Source organism: Acartia tonsa, chromosome 1 (genome assembly GCF_053477335.1).
Source record: "Acartia tonsa isolate MP-2025a chromosome 1, ASM5347733v1, whole genome shotgun sequence".
Lineage (NCBI taxonomy): Eukaryota > Metazoa > Arthropoda > Copepoda > Calanoida > Acartiidae > Acartia > Acartia tonsa.
In genome coordinates, this window is record NC_137260.1 from 28,211,809 (window position 1) to 28,229,056 (window position 17,248).

The 17,248-nt window shown below is 32.4% G+C and overlaps 2 protein-coding genes across 3 annotated transcripts; both read left to right on the forward strand.

Annotated features, from left to right (window-relative positions):
• The first annotated feature begins 466 nt into the window (after positions 1-466).
• LOC145316918 (glomulin) lies at positions 467-4,617 on the forward strand. Its single transcript, XM_080157741.1, has 5 exons — positions 467-611; positions 934-1,032; positions 1,811-1,919; positions 2,229-2,939; positions 3,345-4,617. The coding sequence occupies exons 1-5, from the start codon at positions 542-544 to the stop codon at positions 4,063-4,065; spliced, it is 1,710 nt and encodes a 569-aa protein (XP_080013867.1). The 5' UTR covers positions 467-541; the 3' UTR covers positions 4,066-4,617.
• On the forward strand, positions 4,549-15,998 carry LOC145316840 (uncharacterized). 2 transcript variants are annotated; one of them, XM_080157592.1, is made up of 11 exons: positions 4,549-4,672; positions 5,399-5,501; positions 5,728-5,828; positions 6,700-6,803; positions 7,615-7,708; positions 8,000-8,088; positions 8,284-9,167; positions 9,273-9,488; positions 9,817-9,923; positions 11,249-11,582; positions 15,719-15,998. In XM_080157592.1, exons 1-10 carry the CDS (start codon positions 4,640-4,642, stop codon positions 11,345-11,347), a joined length of 1,830 nt encoding a protein of 609 aa, XP_080013718.1. In that variant the 5' UTR covers positions 4,549-4,639; the 3' UTR covers positions 11,348-11,582; positions 15,719-15,998. The 2 variants fall into 2 exon arrangements, with proteins under 2 accessions (XP_080013718.1, XP_080013729.1); XM_080157603.1 differs by lacking the exon at positions 15,719-15,998 and adding an exon at positions 13,894-13,982 and having other exon boundaries at positions 11,249-11,443.
• The last annotated feature ends 1,250 nt before the right edge of the window (positions 15,999-17,248 follow it).

Consider the following 17,248-nt stretch of genomic DNA (forward strand, 5'->3'; position numbering starts at 1 on the left):
ATTGTTCTTCGTTATTACAACTACCTTTTTTGTTTTTAATGTCATCCTACTTCAGTGAATATTATTAACATAAAATTAGTTTCAAACAAAATTAATTTAAGCTGCAGAGTGGAAAAATACAAAAGCATTATGATACTATCTGATTGAATTTTAAAATGTAAATTTTTTTATTTTGTTTGATTTAATAACTATTAAAACTTTTATTACCAATCTGTAGTAATTTCAATAATAGAATATCAGTGCAAAATCAAGGCCTTTAAACTTAAATTATAATTTGTATTTACAGTTACTTGACATTGAAATTCCAATTTTTATTAATGCTATATGCATATTAATAAATCAAGTTTACGAGATGCTCTTGAAAATTTAACATTGGTGATTTTGGTATTAAGCATTTCAAAACTAATGCTTAATGTTACCTAAACAGTTTACATAGATTTTGTTATCAAACAAAAATCTGCAAACTTAGCCACCTGCATTCGTCGCGCTATAAAACCCTTTAAATATTTTACAGAAATAGAAGTGAATATAATCCACTAATATGGGAGAAGTACAAATAGAAGGAAATGTAATGAAAGAACTAAGACGTGCCCTTGAAGACTGGAATATAGGTTCATATAATGCAGTTATTAATTCAGATTTAATTCACTAAAATTAATCATTATCTAAGATGTTATTAATTTAAAGAAACAGTAAAATTGCAATTCTGTCAAAATTCCATTTTAGAACGAAAAAAACACATTTTATTTTTAATTAAATGTCTCTCATTACCCTCACTCCTATAGGTATTAATAATTTTGATAGCTAACTGTTAATATTTTCAGTATTGATTTTACGAATTTAAGAAGATGGGTCGAATTACAATTTTAAAAAGTAAAAGTTTCTTTCATATAAACAAATCTTATAACTGCAATAATATTATTTATTTAATAGTAAAAGCAGAGGCTATCCTATCATCTGAGGAAAACAATGAAAAAATCCGGGAACAAAGTATGGATATGGTCTCCATGGTTTGTGAATATCTTACATCTCAGGAAAGGTTTTCTTCAAACTAGAACACAAATTCTATGTAAAGTAAATAAGAAGAAATATGATTTCTTGAATAAAAGTATTAAATGCTAGGTAATAAAATTATAGACTAAACACAGTTATCAAATCATAATAATATTTCTATTTTAAGGAATGGTTAGTAAACACTTCTATAAGGAATGGCCCGTATTCTTACAAACAATTTTAATAAAGGGGGGGGGGGGGGTTAATGCAATCATCTCGTAATTAATGAGTGTATGGCACTTAGAATTCGAATTTCCATCTGAAATTTTGCATGAGTAATCCTTGGTAGGTCTATTTTCCCTAAATCTAACAAAAGTTGGAAAAGTAACGGCTGGCGGCTCAGCCGTTTTGCAATTTTTTGGCTATCTATAGGGCAAATTAGTCACGAAATCTATCTTCACATGATACTCTTTGCCTCTAAGAAACGTTATTAAAAAATGGTTACTGCTATCCTTTAACTGTTAACATGAATTAAACCAAAAATATGTTTCAAAAAGTTGATTCCTACGTAATTAATGATGAATTTGCCCTGAAAATAGGCAAAAAACGGCTGAGCCGCCAGCCGTTACTTTTCCAACTTTTTGTTCGATTTAGGAAAAATAGAACTACCAAGGATTACTCATACAAAATTTCAGATCGAAATTCGAATTCTAAGTGCCATTTACTTATTGATTACGAGATGGTTGCATTACCCCCCCCCCCCCCCTTAAATAAATGGTGGGAAGGAACGATGCCATAATGAAAGAAAACCCTGTATAGAATGAGGAAGCAGGACCCCACCTAACCCAATGTTGTCAGGACCTATTAGTCACCTTGGCTGTTAAAGGCAGTGCTAAAGAAAATATTATCTCTCTGCTTGAACATTTAGGAAATATTCTAATTAATAAAGTTTTTACTTAATTTACTACAAGTTACTCTCTAATTTGGCTATTTCCGTCCAGCCGTCTGTCCTACGTGAATTAACTTCTTCATTTCTTCAGATTTTTGTCTACAATGAAATGTACAACGTGTCACATTTGGAACCTAGTTTAAATTGAAAATAAATAATTAAAATTACACTTTTACAATACTTGTTTTTTGCTGATTATTGCTGCTTAATTAAAGTATTCTTATTTTTACTTCTTTCTATATTGTGTAAATCTAATTTTATGGTTTTAATTGGAACTTTTTACTTCAGAGGGATTCAAAGATTTGAAGTTAGTTAGACGTGTTTTGCCCGCTCTATCATTAACAATGATCAACATAAAAGACAAATCTAAATCTCACGCCTGGTCATGGGCCCTTGAAACCTTGGGTTGCCACCTGAAAACTATAGAAAAGCCAGAAAATTCAGGTCTAGAGGGAGCTGAAAGATTAACTCTTGATCTTAATACAACTAACAGTGATATCAATGATTTTATTGATGATCTTGTTCCATTTCTAGAACCCCTGGTTAATTATTGCAAATCTGCTGAACAATCCAAAGAAAATTCTTTAAGAAAAGAACATCTTGTAAAGTTTATTTGTCAAATTTTTGGCCATCCATTGGCATACCTGTCCCAACATCCAGAGAAGAGCAAAAAAGGCGTTGAACTTTTACCACGTAGTAATCCATCCAGCTCCAATTTTGTAACTTTTATTTCAATCTTAGTGAATAACATGGTAACTAGTATGCTTGATATAGCAGACAATGAAGGGTTAGAAGACTTTGGTGATATTCAAACCTGTCTAGGAGTTTATTTTTATCTTGTAATTGGTGAAAATTTCAGCATTGAATGTTTACCTCAGATGTACAGCCATGTTTTCTTACTAAGAAGCTGTTCAAGGTTTATTGTTCACATGTTGGAAAGCCAAATTGAAACAATCAATCACAAAGGTCTCCTACTACTGGCTAGCTTACTGAACAGGTTTGTTATAGATTTTCATTGATATTCACTAAAACTCAGACTAAAATGGTGTAAAATTCAAGTTGTGTAACATTCATAACAAAACTTACTTGATTGGACTATGCCGTTCTCTTTAATTTTCTTTTTTACTCTGTGTCTCTTCTTTCCTGTTCAATTTATTTTAAATGTGCAGTTTACGAAGGCTTTTAATGAGTTTAGCCAATTATAATGTTAAACCTTAATACCTCAGAATGTTTCCTAAGATTTTTTTAAAAATGACATATTTTTAAGTTTAACATATCACAAGTTTATAATTTTTCAGTCTTACCTACTATTTTAAAATTACATGTTAGACATTCTTGAAAATATTTCATGCAACTTAACCTTGCAAAGAATCTAGTTTTTAAAATATTTAAAACGTTTTAGACTACCTGAAAACTGGCTACGAGAGGGAATGAGTAACGACCCTGAACTAACTTCCATCATCCAACCCTTGTCCAACGTTATCATTCATCATAACACATCTGAGCTTAGATCACTGGGGTTTAAATGTTATCAGTTACTGGCCACCAGATTTGATATTGAAACAAGATTTGACTGGTACAGATTTCTATTTAATACTCTCAATCATTCTGGTTTACTAGGCTGGACTGTTACTCATTTCAAAGATACTCTTAGAAAAGTTTACTTGGATAAAAACACATCTTATCCATCTTATAGTGAAAATAAGTTAATTCAAATCTTTACCAAGTTGTTTAAACTAAAACATGGTGCTCAAACAGACCTTCTTGAAATTAGTGATGAAATTATTGCCGAAATAAATCTTGCATATTTTATAATCTGCCAAAAATCTACAATTCATGGAGTTGACATAAAAGAATGGGTTCAAAATATTGAAGAAGGGCTAAAGCTATCCAAAGCTCACTGGGAGCTTGAACTACAAAATACCAAATCTAATAAAAAATCAGAATCAGCTGTAAACAGCAACGAACCGGAATTGAGTGTTACTATAGGCTCACAAAGTTTACCAGTTATGGAGCCAAAACAAAAGATTGAAACAATAAACTCTGCTCTAACTACTCTTGATGTTATACAGTTTAATATTGTGCCTCTGGTTAACAAGCTAGAACATACGAGTAAACAGTAAAATTTAAAATATTGGAAAAATTGAGGCATTATACTCAGTATTTAGTAATACTAAAACATTTTAACATTCTTGTCATTTCATAGTTCTTAAATGCCAAAAACTTCACCTACTATATTTATGCTTATTAAACGGTGGCTGTGATTTATTTTGCATCAAATATTTGTGATTTTATAAGGGACAAAGGAATAATTAAAGGGGCCAAAGTTTTTTTATTTTGAATAATTTTACAACAGGATTAAGGGGTTTAAGCGAAATTTCCACTTAAAATAAAACATAAATTAACCAAAAAAAAAATTATTGCCGAAATCAAAGTGCTGTAACTTTATTTTTGGTTGATTTCCTTGGCGTTTTAAGTTTGTTTTAAAAAGTTGCATATCCGAACCCTTTAAAATTACACATTTAGGAACTAACTGTACTAAAATGAGTTCATCAAACTATATTTGCTGATTACGACAAATGACGTTTGACACTTTTTGTCCATCTACTTATTCCCTTGTTTCCAAGATTTTTCCCAGTGAATATTCTTCAAGTGATGTTTTATTATTTTTCAGACAAGTCCATTCTTTGAATCAAAATGAATCTGAATGGAATGGTTTCTATGTGGAAGGTAAGTTTATTAGTGGTAGTAAATAGACGTACAAAGAAAGTTTATCTTAATTATGGAGACTCTTTGTCGATTATCATGTACCATTAAAGAGTAGAATAATTTTTGTAGACCAACGAAAACTAAATATTTTGTAAAAAGTTCCTACTAGTTCATATTCCTTTAGTGTTCAATTTTAGGTTTTTATGTAAATGTATAAAAATTTTAGAAAATGATTTAATTGTTGTATTATACGATTGTGGGATTAGATATTTGCAATCATAAAAAGAGGGGATTTAAAACGTTGTGATATATTATTACACGTTCAGTTTTTGAGTTAGCAAAAGTTTGGAAGGAATGTATGCTAATCATGTAAAACAAAAGAATAAGAAATTCACTGAATAAGTTTTATTGGTTTAAAAACTTGGCAATTAGCATGTTTTAAAAGTTTTTATTTTCACAAAAAGGGAATATATATACTTTTCGATTCGATGTTTTAGCATCAAGCGCTTACCCTTCTCAAATACTTTTTTTGTCGTGCAGCTTTCTTCGAATATTAGAATTAGAGATTTTGAGATTTAATATTTCTAACTAATCATAATATTCTGTCTCATTCAGATCCTTTAGCCTGTTAGAAAAGTTATGTCAGAACCTCATAAGACATTTGGTTGGTTGCTAATAGAAAAAGTCAAAAAAAAAATTTTTTTTAAACCTTTCCTTCATTAGGCCTAATTGTTTTCTTTTTATTAGGTGAGGGAGTTGGTTGACAAGGCTACAAATATTGTGATGAACTACACAGAGACAGAGGCAAAGGTCAGAGAAGCTACAAATGACGATCCTTGGGGACCTTCAGGTAAATAATAAGTTACCTTTTAAAATAAAGGGATAAAAAGTGTAAATTTGATGATTTTATGTAATGCGAGTAGTTATCTTTTACGTACATATCAATGTTTATAAATAGGTAATTAATACGTTTTTCCATTTTAAAACTAAAGATTTATAAGGACTTACCAAAATCTTTTTTCCCATTTGCCGATTTACTGGGTATGCATCTAGATCTTTTATATTTATTATTGTAGGCCAACAAATGCAGGAGATTGCAAGCTTTACCTTCACATACGAGGCTTTCCCAGAGGCCATGGGCATGCTGTGGAAGAGAATGTTTCAAGACAATAAACAGGTCAGCAGATAAACTAGATATTTAAAGGGTAAACAAATCTTCATTGCAGAGGGTGTTTTCTTTTTCATTACTTTCGTATCAAGAAATATATATGAAGGAAGGTATTTAGCAGGGAGGAGGTCTCAAGGAAGACACAATTTTCATTTTTTGGCTAGAAACTTGGGATACTTTTATTAAATCTTGACTGGTATGTTCTAACCAGAAGTGTCCAAACTAACAACTAATAATTTTAATGAACAGAAGGGGTAATGACATTCATTATCATTGAGAAATTATATCAATTTATCCTCCGTTGTCTTATCCCCTAAGAAGATATCTTATTTTAGTTTTATTCCTATGCCTTTGCGCTGCTGGGCTACCCAGTACTCAATTACTATCTGACCTAAAGTAATAAGCAGGGTTCCGGAGCCGGGAGCCGGGAGCAGCAACATTTTTGGTTGAGCCGGAGCCGGATCCGGAGCCGTATTTTTCGTTAAAAACGGCTCCGGCTCCAGATTAGCCAAAAGTGATTTTTTAAAGTAATAATATAATTTGGCAACGGTCTATTTCCATATAATAAACTGAAAAACTATTGTTACTTAACAAATAGACACACATCCTTCTACTTTTATATAGCTTTAATCAAATAAAAGCAAAATATTTTATATTATTTATTTTATTTTATCAATTTCAATAATGAACAAAAGTTGATATATTAATTTTAAGGTAGGAGCCGGAGCCGCATCAAAATTAAACGGCTCCGACAACCTGGTAATAAGCAATCTAACGATAAACTATCCACCTCCCATTTTGATCAATTTATTTCAGTTGAGTAAGTTATCAATTCTTGCTCAAATTGTATCTAAAATTTGACAATATTTTAAACTTTCAGAACTGGCGACGAGTGTACAAATCCTTGTTATTACTGGACTACCTAGTCAAGAATGGATCAGAAAGGGTTGTCACCTCTGCAAGAGAACATTTATACGACCTTAGGTGAATAATTTACGCTTTTAGTTATAATATGGGAAAATTGTCTGTAATACAGTGCTGTACATGATTTTTCTGTATGGTTGAGAACTGGTTCTAATCCAGCAGATTTTAATATGTTTCGAAGCCATACTTGAAAAGATATTTTATTATTTTTTGTTTTTAAACCTTAAATACTTGCTATGGTAAATACGTGGCAGTACTTAATTACGTCTTACATTATTGTTTTTCTTTTCCAAAATGTCATATCATGTGTTTTTATTACACTGTCATTATTTGTTTAATGTAAATGACGTCATTTTTTAATGAACTAAAACTATTTCATATTGATTTGTTTACTTTCTTTTTAATATTAAAAAATTAGATTCAACTGGATTTTTGATAGTGTTTTAGTTATTGAAACTAAAAACAAATTGCAATCATTAAGTGCAGTCATATCCATCCGTATAAAATTAACTGCGATATTTTGTCCAAATGTTCGAATCTGAAATATCCAATTTTTATAATTAACGTGAAGGCTTAAGACCTAGGGGCACTTAAGGGTTGGTGGGGAAGTCGACCCTCCACTTTCAATTTATGTATTTTATCATTTTTTTTCTACAGCGATTTTTCTTGGTATGTTTAGGGTAACTTTCTCCAAAATAGTTATCAAACTTCACAGGACATGTGAGAAACATCTATGTAAAGGAAAACCATATCAGCCAAGCGGGTAGCAAAATCTTTCGGGACAGACAGACACAGATCCTGTTTCTTTTATATAAAGATGACTTATAAAAAATTTATAGGTACCTAATAAAATAAAATATAAATTTTTCAGATCTTTGGAGAATTACACATTTGTTGATGAGATGGGAAAGGATCAAGGCATCAACATCAGGCATAAAGTTACAGATATGCTAGAATTCATTCAGGTACATAAAATATTAAGGGTATGGTTCCTATTTCTATAAGAACAAGTCATTCAAGGACGTCCAAACTTTTCAGTTTGACGGGGAAGGGAATGAAATTTTTAAATCCATCTTGAAAAGTTAGTTTCATGGTCGTGTGTGTGGGGTTGGGAGGGGGGGGGGGGTAGGCATTACCTACATTACTCCCCCCACCTACACCTCTTGGACACAAAGAGGCTGTTTTAATAATAATTATACAATAATGTTTAAGGTACTATTACAAAAACTATCCACCCATATTTCTTTATTTTATAGGATGACGATAGATTGCGAGAAGAAAGGAAAAAAGCCAAGAAGAATAAAGACAAGTATGTCGGCATGTCCAGTGATACTATGGGATTTAGGTAACTAATAACTATCTTTAAACCAAATGTGTCAAAATGTGATAGAATCAGTTTTTGGGTTTGTCATATAATCGTGGTCTATATTATAATTATGATTATATTTTTTTATTTTTTTTATTTATAGGATAATCTGGAAAACCCATCACTATTATTTATATTTGTTCAAAATAGTTTAATTAAAATCAAATGTTCCAGGAGTGGCGGCATGGGAACCAATTGGGACAGTGGATGGCGGTCAAGTAGCACCAGCGGCGGCGGTACCGGTGGCAGATTTGACAGTGATGACGACGGCGACAAGCACAGTGAACATTCTGCTGGTGGCGGCGGCGGACATGGAGTTTCAGAATTCAAGGATGATGATGATTTCGGCGGTAAAAAATCGCCACGTAATGTGGGCTTGCCGCGGAAGCCAAGTGGTGGAAGGTTGTCTGATTTCAACCGTTCCGCGTCTACCTCATCCGCGGTGGCCGGAGTTAATGGTGCTGCAGTTAAAAAGTCTGCGAAGCCTAGCCGCAAAGTTGATTTGGGTGCAGCGGCTGAGTTTGCAAACAAGGCCAAGATGGAACAAAAGACGCACGTGACCGAAAACAACAACAATCAGGTGTTCGACTTTTTCGCTGAATCAAGCAACCCAAAGCCTTCACAACCTGATTACGTCCAGATAGACGATGATTTTGACCCCCGGGCCGGAGAGGTTTTCGCCCCAGCACCATTGAAGGACTCTGGCGCTGATCTTTTTGGTGGCGACATCGTAAATTCCAACTCAAATGACGATTTCGCTGATTTTTCATCTGCTTTCGTTGGTGGCGAGACATCAGCCGCCAAAATCGTAGCAGCAGAGGACGATTTATTTGGCGGTTTCTCTGGCGGAGGAAAACCCCTACCCACCACTGGGGCGGAAGATTTGTTTGCAGGCTTTTCATCTGGTGGCCCAGCTTCCTTACCTGTACCTGCGGCTGTCAGTCCAGTTCCAGTTCAACCTGCTGCAGGCGGCTTGGATCTATTTGGTGGTATGACAAGTCAGCCACCAACTGCCGCTGCTAATTCTATGGACCTCTTGGGAGGTTTAGACTTCGCAGGTATTATTAATTTTACTTTGTTCATTTATTAGTCCTTGGGAGAAAGGGAAGAAAACATTTTACACTTTTTCAATGAGTTTATTTTACTAATTAACTCTTTTTTAGGTGTAGCTCCTAGCCCACAGCCAAACCTTTTCAACAACCTTGCTCCAAGCAATAATGTCTTTAATGCTGGAGGTGGACTTATGGGAGGCGGACCCATGTCACTGCCAACCCTGCAGCCTTCAAGTGCCTTACCCGTGTCTCCAGTTGGTACCGCATCCGCCAGCAATGGAGTTTCCAAGGCCCCAGTCAATGTTGGTGGTACTTGGAAAGATTTAGGTAAGTAAACATTTTTTTAAAATTTTGTCTAACTGCATAGTTATTATTCAGGGATCTAAGGAGATAAGACAATGGCTGATAAATTGCTGTACTTCCCCAATGATGATACACATAATTACCCACTATGTCGATTACAATTCTTGGTTGAAACGTTTGAACACTCAATTTAATGAACCAAGTAATCAAAATTCAATCAAAAATCCCCAAAGTTATTAAGCCAACAAATAATAAAGCGTTAATATTAAACTTTGGGGATTAGTAAAATAAACAGCCCAATGTTCCTTCCCTCTCTGCTTATTACTTATACATAAAATAAATATTTTTCTAGGAAACCTAAACAACAAACTGCTAAACTTTTCACTGACCCCTGAAACAACAAAAGCTGCCCCAGTTCCCATGAATGCTATGCAAGTACAGAAACCTGCCAACAAACAGGTACATTAATTTTGTTGTGTAGCTACTCTATAGGTATTTACATATATTTGTTTTGTTATGAATCAATTAAGATCTTCTTTACCCTGCTTATTAGCTTTTATAAGTTATTTGATTTCCTACAAGGTCCTACGGTGGTGAGAGTTCGAGTTCAAGTTCCCATATTTCAACTGGAATTTCTCAGCCCCCTTGGTTGTGTAAGAAGAAAGATAATTTAGTAGTTTGGATACTCAATTGTCACGTATAATATACCATCAGTGCAAGCTCCCAGGGAGTAAGGGAGGGGACAATGGGCAATTAATTCAATTTAAGAGGGTTCGCTGAAAAGCAATGAAAACCAGATTTATCAGGAAAATTTCACCAAAATTGTAAAGGGATCATGGTAACCTAATTTAGAACAAAATTAGTTCTAAGAAAAAAATCATTTACTTGAAAATTAAATTATCAACACATCACAATGTAGTAAACATTCTGTAATTACTCACTAGAAAAATCTTGTTTAGAACTACCTCAACCCTTCTGATATATTTATAACAGGCACAGTAGAGTTTCTATACATGAAATGACATTTTCTTGGGAAAAAATATTTGTTAAAACCAGCGATAAATAACAAACTTTTCTGTCTGCATATTCAAAACTAGCTCAGCCAGTTAGCGGGGCATTGATGCGCAAGTCCCCAAAATCAGTAAGAATCTGCTGTATTCGTGCACATTCCCTTTAAGCCAGTCCCCAAAGTCTGAGACTCCTTAAAAATTGAATATTCAATCCATTGTCCCCTCCCTTACTCCCTGGCAAGCTCCTCTGCAGAGAGCGTCATTCATTACGGTGGCTTAATTTGCGATATATTCGACCAGATAGAGTTAATAAAGAGTAGTTCCCACAATACAGGGGCTGAATTCATATGTACTCTAAATGTCTCTACAAAAGTGTCTCGGCCTACTCCATGACTTGACTCATGTCATTGTACGTACATACACTAAGAAACTGTGGTATTGGCTACACACACACACACACACACACAATTTCTTACATAAAAAATTACAAATTAAAAAAAAATAACTAATGTACATAAACATCAATGATATACCTAACTAAAATTATACAGATTTTCCCCTTTCCATCGTTATTTTTAGAGCTTTCGCGTTTTGTAAATATAATTAACGGAAAAAACGCAGGCGCTTTTCACCGGAAAATTGACACAAATTTAATCATAATTGCTAAATATTGTGCAAATTATTTCGTAGAATTCTGAAAGTCTGTCCATTCTGTATGAATTTATTTTTATGCATAGGCATTGTTTTTTTTTCATTAATACAATTTTTTTCTAGTTTGGTGCCATGGGTGGCGGAGGCCTGCCTGTCCTTGGAACCAGCCAGCCACAAGCATCACCAGCTCAACCTTTATCCGGCCTTGACTCATTGCTCTAACAACTAGACTATTTACCAACACTGACACCCAACAAACAACTAGCTTACGCCCACAAACAAGAGAAAGTATTCTGATAATCAAATAGCACATGAGAAGTATATATTTTTCTTGATTCTAGACTTAGAACATGTCGAATTATTTATTTTCAGAGTACATTACAGCCCGACATAACTCGACTCATCGTATGAATTTTTATAGTGAAAAAATTTATTTGCAATTATATCGGTCAATAAGGTAACTTTGTGCAACTCTATTTATGAACATGGGGGGGGGGGGGAGAATCGGCCCCTGTCCATTTTCAATTTTAGTTTTAAAAAGAAAAAAGGTGGGTTAGGTCATTTTTCTAGGGGCGTTTTTTCTTGGGAGGTTGGTGGTACTCTTCAATTCCCCCCCCCCAAAAAAAAAAAGTTATAAACCTTCCCTGGACCTATGAGAAGCTCTATAGTAAAGTAGAACCATATCGGCTTTGCGGTTAGCGAGATCCTTCGGTACACACAGACAGACAGACATCCTGATTGTAACTATTATCTATATACTCCTATAATCCCGCGAATTTTAAACTTAAACTATTTTATTAAGACTATTAAGACAAAAATATTTTTTTAAATAGACTATTAGATTTTTCATAGAAATAAGACTAGATCGTGCATGTTTAATATTTCATACAGTCTTGTTGTAGAGATAAAAATACTAGGGACATATAATCATTATTTTATATACTTCAATTTAGGTAAATTAAACGGAATTTTTAAAAATCAATATTAATATTTATGACTTTTTTGACAAAAAAACGTAAGATTTTTTTTAAACGCGTGCTAAGATTTTTGAATTGTAAAATTCATTGCAGGAAACGACGATAAAATATCATTGACGATGACATAGATTTCATAGTTTAGCAAGATTTTTATATTTGGCTTTGAATTAGGTAGGTAAATAAGTTTTATTGCAGCGCACAATCATAAATAGTTACAGTAAAAAAAAATTATCATGGAAAGAAATCGATTTAGCGGATTTCGGCGTATTTTCACAGTTGCTTCTCTCCTATTTCTAGTACCTGCGGGGCTTTTTTTCCTAACGCTGCGGGGCAATCATTAACGTTTAAATAACTTAACCTAAAATAACCTATCAATTGTTTTCTTTCCATGATCCAAAAATTTTAAATTCTTATATTTAATATTCCTCTAAATATTACAATTGACATTTTATTTTACCAAGTTCACAATTTACTCGTATGATTTATACTTTCAATTGCCGTAAGTAGTTTACTTTAACAAAATCTGTGGCGTGACCTCGATTTAGTACTTAACTTTTTTTCTTCACCGTCCATTTAGGTTGTTACTCAAAATTTAAAATAGCATTTCCAAATCATCAATTATATGTAGATTTTTAAAACTTATATCACGAAATTTTTCTTTGTAAATAATCCTTCACAGCTTAATTTATGAACTATCGCAGTTATGTTATACTTTGCTTTTCATTATTATTTTATTTCAATACTGCTTTTTGCTCGCTTCTCTGAAAATTCTATGCAATTAATTACAATTATAATACTTTAGAAAACAAAGTTTACTATGATATTTTATACATTAAGTGTCAAATTATGGGTACCTTAAAAACCTAAACATTTCAATTAAAATACAAAATAATCTAATTGTTGTACAAAACTTAAAATATGCTATTTTTACATTAAAAAATTTTAATATTTGGGGTATTTTTTAAAGCAGTTTGTGTATTTTTGAAATTAATTTTTTTTTATGATTATGAAGCAGCAAAATGTGATAGAATTTAAAAACAAATAAAAAAATTACACTGTTGATAATCAGATGTTAAAGTATAAACTAGGATCAAATAACAGTTACAATATGCAATAACATTACTCTTTAAAGACTCAATTAGAAAATAAAGATTTATAAGAGCATAAATATAATTATTATCTAGTGTTTGAAAAATAAATTTAAGTGGGCATTTGTATTTTTAAGTTTAATATTTAATTTGTTTCTGTTACTACCTAACTACTTAAGTTTTATTTTATGTTAATACATTTATGAAATACGCATTTTTAAAAATAAAATTACCTTTATATTGTACTACAATTTAAAATGGTGGTTTTAAAAGCAATAACTAGTTTTTTATGCCCGTAAATTTCTTACATAAACCAGTTAAATTGGTAGATAATCTAAACTATAGTGATAAATAGTTATGAATGATTTATTTGTATTTTATATAACTTTCCCAGTGTGTATTCTTATGAAATTAACATATTTTATTTGGCTGGGAACTTGGATTGATAAAAGTTTAGTATGGGCCGTGCCTCCTTACCTACTCAATTTAATCAATATAATAATTCTAATAAAAAATCTTTCAAATAAGAGACTTTTATCTTCCATGTTAAAGATCTTATTTAGACCAAAAGAACCATTATTTTGAAATTACTTGTCCATCAAGACAATAGAGAGGGATCTCCACGCAAACTTTGTCGAGACAACTCAGAGTTTTTTCTTGCAGTAGGTATAAAAAATAAAAAGATTCAATTTATTGTCCATAGTAAACTATATTCCATTCAAATTCCCAACTATTAATATTTTTTTTTGTATCCAATTGATTGAATAAAAACAATACGAAACAAGAATAAAATTTATGATCAAGATAAAATAATCTTGCAACAGAGTGTAAATAAAAAGATTTACAACCCAATTGTGAAGATAACTAGATGAGTTTCAATTCATTTTTATTGATAACAAATATATTTTTCACATCTTTATCGTATTGCAGAAAGTACATTTCAAGAGAGCATAGCAACTATAGAATTAAGTTTTACTTCGTATTTTAAGCTCGGAAACATTCCCTATACTATACAAAATTAAGGTTTTTTAGTTAAAAAAGTACTTGTTTTAATTGACTCAAAAAAATTAAATTTTCTATGTTATCTTCTGCGCTACTTATGCATATTGTCATACATCTAAAAATTTCAGATGGCCTAAAATTTACATCACTTTATCAATCGTTTCCCCCTTATAAAATATTTTATCTTTTTTCTAGTTTTTTTATGGTAATTATACAGATAAAGATATTGCCGCACTTTTTATATTTGAAAATAACTGAAAAGGAATAGTTAAAAAAGATTTAATAAATGGTCGATGTGCTAATTTTGTAACCAAACTTAAAGCACAAAGTAGCTAAACCAAAAAAATGGGTTAGATATTTAGCATAGCAGTTGCATTAATGATGTACGATGTAAAACAGCAAAGTATATTAAGGACAGTTATCACAACTGAACGCAGATTGTCTAATTTAATGAGAAATAAATTCGTCGAGGTTCTTGGTGGAGTTCCTTTGTGTTGCATATTTGCTTACAATAACTGGCTAATCTAACCATCCCTCCCATTTCAAAAAAGAAATATTTATGATAAAATCAATTGGTATAAAAATTGTCAAAAATACTATGTTTTACAATATTTACTAAAAAGGTTATATTTTTCTAATTAAGGGGGGAGGGGGGGAAGTTTGTACAGTTATAGGAAATGAAAATTCAGTATCAAATTTTGGCCTGGCCGTTTGGGCTTGTTTTTATAGTTATCAACCTAATTCTTTTTGTAAACTCTCTTATATGATTGGATCTACCTGTAAAACTTTGAAAATTGAATTTTGGGACTTTCTTTTTAGGGACTAGTGGTGCAAAAGACCCACCCAAACACTAAAATTTTAAGTTATGAGCTTATTTTTAAAGATATCGAGCTGATTTTTTAAATGGAAGCTTTTATTGCATAAATTAGTTGATTAGCCATCCCATATTTCATTTTTGCACCTTACCTCTAGAGGCATGTAAGCTCAAAACTTATAAATTTTGTATTTGGGGGGGTTGTTTTACTCCAAAAGCCCCTAGAAGTAAAGTGCAAAAATGAAATGTGGGGTGGCTAATCAACTCATCTATGTAATAAAAGGTTCCATTTAAAAAATCAGCTCGATATCTTTAGAAATAAGCTCATAACTTAAAATTTTAGTGTTTCGGGGGGTCTTTTGCCCCACTAGCCCCTAGAGGGAAAGTCCCAAAATTCAATTTACAAAATTTTACAGGTAGATCCAATCATATAAGAGAGCTTACAAAAAGAATTAGGTTGATAACTATAAAAACAAGTCCAAACGGCCAGGGCAAAATTTGGTACCGAATTTTCATTTCCTATAACTGTACAAACTTCCCCCCCCCCCTTGTTTATTTTGTTTGCTTTTAATGATTTTTTTCTTTTAAAACCTCAAATTAAAAATTTAATTATTCATTTCAAGCAAACAAGTTTCTTTATTATCTTAGCTCTGTCTTTGTTTTTATTTTTTTTTTATTTTTTTTAATTACTTTCATTTTCATTTTTTATAAGACCAGGCTAAGTTAATATTATAATAATTTTAATGAAAATTTACTCTTAATAATAAATTGATAATGTCTACTGAAGGTGAATAACTCTGTAAAATTATATAATATGTATTTTTATAAAAGTTACTTTGTGAATCATAGATTAATTGTAAATTGTATCTCTATAAGAGTTTATATTGTTAAACTGGATAGGAATGATACATTGAATACGTATTTATATTATTATTGTTTAGAATGTTACAGATGTTTTTATATTTTTAAAATAAACATTTTATTATTGATCATTAGGAGTTATATTTAAGTGTGTTCTAAAAAGCTTAGATACCTTTATTATATCAATTATCTATTCCTTAACCCCTTACAGTCGGGCCCCTTGCCGCACCTTAATCAGTCGGGGGGGGGGGGGGGGGGGGGGCGTTCAACGCCCCCCCCCCATGTTATCTCAGTTCCTATTAGAGCTAGAGAGCTAAAATTTTTTTGTGTAAGTCCTCTGTGTTATGATGAATTTCCGACCTTAAGTAAGTCAAGGTCAATTTTCGCTTCCTTCACCCTTTTATTTAACAACCTTTGTTTTTAGGTCCTTTTTTACTTAAAAATTTCAAACGGCTGTAATTTTTTTATTTTTGAAGCTAGAATAAAAATTTTTTTGCAGAAAATGTTTTTCTTTATGTAAATTTTATATTTCAAATATCAAAATATAAATTTCAGCGGCTGCAGCTGTACTTGGCAGCTGCCAGCCGCCGCAGTCGGCGGGAAAACGGCGGCGGATCTTTATAAAATTTTAATACGTTATATAGACATGTAAGAAAAGCTTAAGTTTAAAATTTGAAGTCTCTAAGTCAAAAATTGCGGCCACAGGAGCCATTTAAAGATTCCTGGAGACCTGGAGGATCAGGACCTGCAGGATCATACCTGGAACCTGAAATTGACTTGAACACCTGTATTTAATATGAGGATGTACTACTAGGGGATATTTTAGTATTTTGGTAAGATAAAATGCTTTTTTTTAAGTCAAAAAAATATTTTTGCTCTTTACCTGGATGACCCTGCCAGGTTTGCTGGCATCCTGTGCCCGCCAGGATGGAGATATTCAAAAAAAATCCAACTCTCGGTTATGTGTCATACTCAAACTTAAAAAGTCATGCAGTTTTGGCTCTTTATCTTTCACACACAGAAAATGAGATGGAAAAAACCGGATGGGGGGCGTTCAACGCCCCCCCCCCCCCCCCCCCCCCCCGACCGTTAAGGGTTAATTTACAGCATTGAACTTCAGAAGAGAACAAAACAATCTTCTTTATTATAAAAATAAGGGGGACCGGGCGAGTGGTTGATAGTTTATGGTTTTTTATTGTTTCATGTTAGGTTATATTAGGATTGGGTACAGGGTGGCCTGTAGGGTTATGGTTAGGCATCAGATCCCTTATTTTAAAATTCTTTAAGACATACGGAGTTCTGTGCTGTGCTCGCAAGGTAAGTTAAGGGAGAGAGCCATAATTGTCTAATTTAAAGCCACTAAAGCAAGTGTTGAGTAGTC